The sequence below is a fragment of the Bombina bombina genome, chromosome 4 (genome assembly GCF_027579735.1).
Source record: "Bombina bombina isolate aBomBom1 chromosome 4, aBomBom1.pri, whole genome shotgun sequence".
Classification (NCBI taxonomy): Eukaryota; Metazoa; Chordata; class Amphibia; order Anura; family Bombinatoridae; genus Bombina; species Bombina bombina.
The window spans coordinates 661685507-661693780 of record NC_069502.1 but is presented as its reverse complement, the minus strand read 5'-3'; the positions used below and the strand labels follow the sequence as shown (position 1 = coordinate 661693780).

The 8274-nt window shown below is 34.8% G+C and overlaps 1 protein-coding gene across 1 annotated transcript in view; it reads right to left on the bottom strand.

Annotated features, from left to right (window-relative positions):
• Positions 1-3242: 3242 nt before the first annotated feature.
• SERINC1 (serine incorporator 1) overlaps positions 3243-8274 on the bottom strand; it is a 38007-nt gene continuing 32975 nt past the window's right edge. The window contains exons 9-10 of the mRNA XM_053710781.1: positions 7192-7419; positions 3243-4572 (exon numbers count right to left, since the gene is read on the bottom strand). Of these exons, the coding sequence (XP_053566756.1) occupies positions 4434-4572; positions 7192-7419 (367 nt within the window). The 3' untranslated portion in view covers positions 3243-4433. The remainder of the gene's footprint in view (positions 4573-7191; positions 7420-8274) is intronic.

The following is an 8274-nucleotide window of genomic DNA, read 5'->3' as shown; positions in this document are numbered from 1 at the left end:
GCTGTTTTTTTCATCTTGTACATATGTGGGGTCTTCCAACAATAGATCTGATGGCCTCTCGTTTAAATTAGAAGCTTTCCAGATACCTTTCCGGTCCAAGGATCCAAAGGCGGAGATGGTGGATGTTCTAGCAGGTCCTTGGTTTTTACCAACCTGCTTACATTTTTCCGTCTCTGGTTCTTTTTCCAAGAGTGATCTCCAAGATCATAATGGTACGATTTTATGCGTTTCTGATAGCACCAGCTTGGCCTCTCAGGTTTCGGTATGCGGACCTTGTCAGAATGTCCAGTTGCCAGCCTTGGCCACTTCCTTTAAGGCCAGACCTTCTGTTTCAGGGGCCATTTTTTCCATCAGAATCTCAAATCTCTAAATTTGTAGGCATGGAAATTGAACACTTAAGTGCTTAGTCATAGAGGTTTCACCGACTCGGTTATTAGCACTACGATACAGATTTGTAAGTCTGTTTGAAGGAGAATTTATTTTCGGGTTTGGAAAATCTATATTTCATGATGTTCAACTCATGGTTATTTTTTGCATTCTTAGAATTCCTAGGATTTTACAGTTTCTTCAGGATGGTTTGTATAAGGTTTTGTCTGCAAATATTTTGAAAGGACAAATTTATGCTCTGTTTTATTTCATAGAAAGATTGCTAAACTTCCTGATATTCAGTTTTGTTCAGGCTTTGATTTATATTAAACCTGTTTTTTAATCTATTTCTCCTCCTTGGAGTCTTAATTTTGGTTTTAAGATTTTACAGGCTCCTCCTTTTGAGCCTATGCATTCTCTGGACATTAATTACTTTCTTGGAAAGTGTTATTTCTTTTGGCTCTCTCTTCTGCTTGAAGAATTTCTGTAGTGTCTGCTCTCTCTTACAAGTTTCTTTATCTGATTTTCCATCAAGAGAAAGTTGTTTTGCGGTCTTCATTTATATTTTTGCCTAAAGTTGTGAATTCTATCAACATCAATAGGGAAATTGTTGTTTCTTTTTTGTGTCCTAATCCTAAGAATACTCTTTAAGGGTCTTTACATTCTTTGGATGTGGTAAGATCTTTGAAATATGTTGAGGCTACTTAAGATTTCAGAAAGATTTTTAGTCTATTTGTTATTTTTTTCTGGCTCCAGGAAAAGTCAGAAAGCCTCTGTTATTTCTCTGTTTATTTGGTTAAGACTTTAGATTCACAAAGCTTATCTGGAAGCGTGGCAGTCTCCGCCTCAGAGAATTATAGCTCATTCTACTAAATCAGTTGACACTTCTTGGATTCTCAAGAATGAAGCTTCAGTTGATCAAATTTGCAAAGCAGTAACTTAGTCTTCTTTGCATATTTTTTCTAATTTTACCATTTTTTTGTGTTTGCTTCTTCGGAAGCAGCCTTTGGTAGAAAGGTTCTTTGGGCAGTTGTCCCAGCTTGATTCTAATGCCTTTGATTTGATTTTTTTTTGATTTTTAAGAAAACAATTATTGATTTAATTGATTAGTGATTTAATTTCTCAGTAGGAAATAGCTGTTTTTATTGTATCCCTCCCTCTCTAGTGACTCGTGGACTTCCACATCTTGGGTATTATATCCATATGTCACTAGCTCATGGACTCTTGCCACTTACATGAAAGAAAACATAATTTATGTAAGAACTTACCTGAAAATTTAATTTCTTTCATAGTGGCAAGAGTCCATGAGAACTACCCTATTTTTTGTGGTTAAGTTTTTTTTTTTATAAAGCACATTGTTTTTTATAGTTCCTCTTTTTGTGTGCTTTTTACTCCTTTTTATACACCTCACTTCTTGGCTATTCGTTAAACTAAGGTGTGAGTGAGGTGAGAGGTGTATTTACTGGCATTTTGAGGTTTGGAAAACTTTGCCCCGTGTGGTAGGAATGTATATCCCCATACATCACTAGCTCATGTACTCTTGCCACTATGAAAGAAATGAATCAGGTAAGTTCTTACATAAATTATGTTATTGTTTGGATGTGGTTCGATGTCTTCACATTTATGTGAAAAGAACTCAAAATCTTCGCAAGACGGACCATCTGTTATACATAAAGGTCCTTGTCAGGGTCAAGCTCATTCAAGATCTACAACCTCTGGTTGGATTGTACAGACAATTTCTAAAGCTTACACACAGAAAGGGGAACAGGTATCCAATGGGTTAAAGGTACATTCTACTAGGGCAGTATTAACTTCCTGGGCTCTTCAAGCAGTTGCTACACAAGAGGAAATTTGTCAGGCTGCAATTTGGAAGTCTTACCATACCTTTGTTTCTCATTATAAACTTGATGTTCGCCAAGCAGCCTTTGCTAGAATTTGTCTTCAGTTTTGTCTTTATAAATTTTGTAATGTTTTTGCAGTAATTTTGGAATTTATGTTTTTATTTTTCTCCCACCCGTCCTTGTATTTACTGGTTTCTATTCTTCTTGCTGGTAATTATTAAAAGGGGGGGGGCAAGATAACTAGAATGTATCACCCAAAATAAAAGCAATTTATATAACTTGGCCTACACCCTGGGTAATACTTACTTTTGCCTGGTTCACCTATTTTAGGCTGGACGTCACTAGGAGGAGGAGGGGATGGCATCTATGAGATATCTTTATTAGGCAACTAGGGAAGTGGGCAGTTCTGTCCATGCCCCAACAAGAGAGGGGGTCTTGCTGGTATTACACAGGGTATGGGACAAAATATACAAATTGCTTATATTTGGGGTGATAATCTTCACCACAAAATGTAACTTTCCTCTAGCTTATGTGTTTCATCCCCTTCATCTTTCTGTTCTATGGAAAATTCAGTAAGAGAAAGAAGAGGTGATGGTCCTTTATACCATCATCTGGTTAAACTGTAAACAAACTATAATTTTTTTTACCTCTAAGGCAGGACCTGCTGATTCAATTACCACTATTTATACAAATATACTGTATGAGCTCTCTATGTAATTGAATGGCAGCTGAGGTTTAGGTTTTGTCTTCAATCGTGTTTTTAAAGAGTATCTTATATACACCCAAGGGTATAAATCATTAGTGCCTCTATAGGATTAATGTTTAGACCTGGCAGCTCATAGTTTGAGATTATGGATGACAGCTATTTCTGTTGTCCGATATTCAAATGAATCAAGTTGTCTAACTTTTCATACCGGATAATTCTCTATAACATTTTATATAGAATTATCCCCCCCATCAGAGCTGGCTATATGTCTAATCTTCCTCCAGAAACAGAATCCATTAAAAACCCTAGTTAAAATAAATCCAAATAAATGATTTTCCATTGTTTAATAAGATAATACAGAAAAAAGTTTCACAAAAAGTTAAGACAAAAGACATTCAGCAAATTCAATGAAATGATGCAAACAAATGTTCTTAAACTTGATTCAAAAGGCATAATTGCAAACAAAATTTAAATCAAACTAATTTCAAAATAAAATGTCAGAATTTCACACAGTTAAGTTACATTTATTATATTCTCCCAAAAACTATTATGTATTGGAAATGATTTGACCAGAAACGAGTTACCATTTGTTTTTTTTATCATCATATAAACTAATGAAAAATCACACCACTACAAAATTACCACTCCTAATTTGTTTTTTGTTGGTAAGTAATGGAAAACTGATGCCTAGATTAGATTAAAGGGACATTAAACCTTTTGCTAAAAGCAAGCTCTGTAAACTGTTTTAAAACCGCTGCAAAGTTGCTTAAACCAACTGTTTATCTGCAGCATTTTGAAAACCTATATGATATATTTAGCTTATTGGCCTGTGTGCGAATTGTAGTACAAGCACATTTTTTTTGTTTTTAAAAAGCAGAGGTGTTTACATTTCCATTACAGTAAACAGACTTTATTTGCATTCCCAACTATTTTTTAATATTTAAAATACTTGATTTTAATGCAACAGATAATTTACAATATACTCTCCAATATGCAAGAAATAAATTATGGTGTGCTGTTTTCCATTACAATATATTCAATGACAGAGGGAATTTGTTTAATATATTTAATTTAACAATTTGGTTACAAATATCACATAAGTCACTTGGCTATAGAGTCAGAAGCCTACATTACAAAAAACAGATTTACTTTATGCAGCACTCTAATAAAAACACACACACAAAAAAAAAAAATATTTGACCTTTTAATTGTAGTGAAATTAAAATGCCAGTAAGTTACTAGGCATTAAAGGTGCAAAATAAACACTGGTTAGAAAATTGTTTCTTACAATAGGACACAATCAGCTCTACATACTCAGCCTGGTCTTCCACTATACTTTTCTGCTAATACTTTTGTAAAGGGTGAATTGTAAAAATGAAATCTACATTGTACTATACTATACTGGTACCATGCACTATGTGAAATGCTAAGATTAGGCATGCAGCAACAACAAATGCTGCTGAAAAGCTTAGTGCTCCTGGCACATTTAGATGTGGAATGACATTAATTCACTGTTCTGACTAGTCAAAGTCACGATTGACCAGCACCAGTGGAGCAACCAGTGTCCACACATACAACCCAATGCACACCCAACTGGAGGAGATCTTCACCCAAACTGCTGGCCATTTGCTTGTCATTGCCAAATAGGAAGCATCAGGACTGTTAAAAATAAGAGAGAAGAAAACATTTAATGTACTAAACATGGTCTAAAAATCAGTGTTTGTAATATCAATTCCTCAAGTACTCCTAATTGTGGCCGATTTAGATACATTCAGGTAAGAAAATCTATTAAAAAAAGGACAGTGAAGTCAAAATTAAACTTCCATCTAAAAAAAAAAGCAAAAAAAAAAAAAAAAGCAAAAAAAAAAAAAAAAAAAAAAAAAAAGCATACTTAGGTAGGTTCAAAGGCAACAATGCACTATTGGGAGGTGACTGGTGGTTACACATATGTCTCTTGTCATTGGCTCGCCAGTAATTTATAAAAATAAAAAATAACTTATTCTTCCATAGATTGCGTTTGGCCTGAATTCTGAATATGATTTATTCAATTATTGGTGTTAGTTTACTCCTCTGGGCCCAAGGACAGCCTTGATGGTTGTTTTTCTAAGCCCTCTTCTCCAAGTCTTTTTCCTATAGAAGTCCTTTTGCTATAAAGTATGCACACTCCTTATCCGAGTATATATTGTATGATACAGGGTGTAGATTTATATATATATATATATATATATATATATATATATATATATATATATATATATATATATATATATATATATATATATACACACATACAATTTTTTTCATATCTATGATATATTATGCTCTTAGGTGCATTGATCTTAGATAGTTCACATCGGATCTATGAATATTTGAGATCTCTCTTTGGCACGCCATACCCTCCTGTATATATATATTTTTCAATTAATATACTAATTAAATGTTTCTTTTTTCAAAAGCCAGTTATAATTCATATTTAAGATTTTAGTGAGAGGATCATATACAGTAGCAACTAAAGGGCTTACATGAACTATACATAAAACATGTTAAATAAAATGCATTAATGTTAACAAGAGCTTGTGAAAATCACAAATGGATTTGTCACCAAATTTAAAGGTACACTGAACCCACATTTTTTCTTTCGTGATTCAGAAAGAGCATGCAATTTTAAGCAACTTTCTAAGTTACTCCTATTATCAAATTTTCTTCGTTCTCTTGGTATCTTTATTTGAAATGCAAGAATGTAAGTTTAGATGCCGGCCCATTTTTGGTGAATAACCTGGGTTATTCTTGCTGATTCGTGGATAAATTCATCCACCAATAAAAAAGTGCTCTCTAGAGTTCTGAACCAAAAAGAGGCTTAGATGCCTTCTTTTTCAAATAAAGATAGCAAGTGAACGAAGAAAAATTGATAATAGGAGTAAATTAGAAAGTTGCTTAAAATTGCATGCTCTATCTGAATCACGAAAGAAAAAAAATTGGGTTCAGTGTCCCTTTAATAATGGTTCTTTTAAAATGCTCCACATTTGCTACTGTTGTTCTGTATATATTATGTATATAAGATGTTGAATAACATAACTCTGTTTTAGTGGGACTTTATGTTCTAGTGGTTGTTTGACAACTAATCTGTATTTCCCATAAATATTTTCCTAATACATGCCCCTGTGCCTTTAAGGTTTTGAAAAATGTTTTTACCAATCAGATCCCGGAGGTTTTTTTTTTTTTTAAAAAGTCTAGCATGTTCGTGTGTTTTTAACGACTAGTAGTACGGCACCCTGACGAAACGCATCAGTTTTTGTTTGTTGGGAGCCCTTTTTGCTTCTTGTCATTGGCTCACACATGTTCCACTAGCACCAAGTAGTGCACTGCTGCTCCTCCAACAAATAATACGAAGAGAATAAAACAAATTTGATAATATAAGTAAATTGGAAGTATAATGAAAGAAAGAAAAAAGTGTTTCACATCCCTTCGAATATGGCTTGCTAGGAATATTTAAGTTTTGGCATGGAGAAATACTGGTCTAGATAATTCATTTAAAAAAAAATGTAGTAATAATTCACAATTTTCCACTTCATGATTCTAAGCAAACTCATGGAAAAGTGATCTTCCTACATGCAGTTACATTCTAGAGGGTACAATACAGTAGGTATTATTTAGACTATACAACCCTAGGTTCATGGCACATTTTCTTAATATATCGCTGTTTTTTTTTAATGCACAATCTTTTTTTTTTTTTTTTTACCGGTAGCTCAGCAATCATCTGAAAGTCATGTTGGTCAGTGTCTCCCTGGCTGCTTCAGCTAGTTAGGGAGTGTGGGGAAAACCCCTAGCTCTGCTATACCTGAGTATTACATTGGCTTACAAATGTGTTTAGCTAGCTCCCAGGAGTGCATTGCTGCTTCTTTAATTAAAAATAGCAAGAGAATGAAGCAAAATTGATAACATGTATAATCTATGTGAATGCTGACTAATAAATAACTACCTCCAGGGAAGAGAGCACAATGTTATTTATATGTCACACATGAACTAGCAGTGTCTTACTGTGTAAAACTATCGAGATGCACAGAGATAAGAGGCGTCCTTCAAAGGCTTCGAAATTGGCATACGAGCCTACTCAGGTTTAGCTTTCAACAAAGAATACCAAGAGAACTAAGCAAATTTGATGATAAAAAGTAAATTAAAAAGTTGCATGCCTGATCTGAATCATGAAAATATAATTTTGACTTGACTGTCCCTTTAAGCATTTTTAAAAGTGCAGCTTTACTTCTTATACTGACTCACCTGTACCAGTTAGTGAGAGTCATCATGATGTAAAGTGATGCCAAGAAAAGCATAAAATGGCAGAAAGAATAGCTGTATGTTACTCCATCTCTCTCATTATCCACAGCACGGTGCATATCTTCTAAGTCATCCGGGGTCCCATCGTTTTGACTTCCATCTTCTATAAGAGTGGACTCATCACTTGTTAGAGTCAGCTTGTTCACTTGACTGTTGGTGGATGTCCGAATGCTATTTGAGAAGTAATGAAACAGAATTTACAAGTGCACTAACAATGTAGCCTCCGTATACCCACATAAATAAGGAACTTTATTTTTTAATATCACCTTCACCCAGAGCAATATAGATCTATGTCATGTGGTTCAAGTCCCATAGTAGTGCACAACGTAGACCTGCGCTAACCCTTTTTTGCAGCCCTTGCAGTTTTGGTTGTCACTTGCTGTCTCTGGGCTGCAGCATCTGCCTTTGCTGGCAGACTGGCTGCCAGTATCAAATATGGTGGGAAACCGTGGGAAAAAAAAAAAAAGCCCTAAACTGCAATCTGGGGGTGGGAGGGAACACAGCTGTTTGGGAGGTGTCAGGTGGGAGGGTAATCCTTACACTACAGCAAATATTACACTTAACAGCTAACTGATTAACCCCTTAGAAGTATGGTGGCTCAGAAGCAATTGGCAACCTTTTAATAACCAAAAACCAATGGCAAAGCCATGCAAGTCTATTTCTATACAAAGGATCCCAGAGATTTGTCTTATGACATCAGTAGTTGCGTGTAAATTATTTCAGTGAGAAACCCCAAGTATGCAAAAATGACATCTTCAATCACAGAATGTTCTGCCTTGGGGTATCTAGGCCCACTTAACTGCTAAATATGAACATTAAAAAAAAAAAACTAAAAAATACTTTTTTTGCATCAAATATACTAAAGTGGGCCTAGATACCCCAAGGCAGAACATTCTGTGATTGGAGATGTCATTGCACAAGTTGCAGCATGACTGCAGAAAGAATAGGACACATGCAGGAACTGTTAGCAATTTCACTTTGCAGCGCTGCTACACATTAGACTGTTCTTTTCAAACAGAGCTTTGC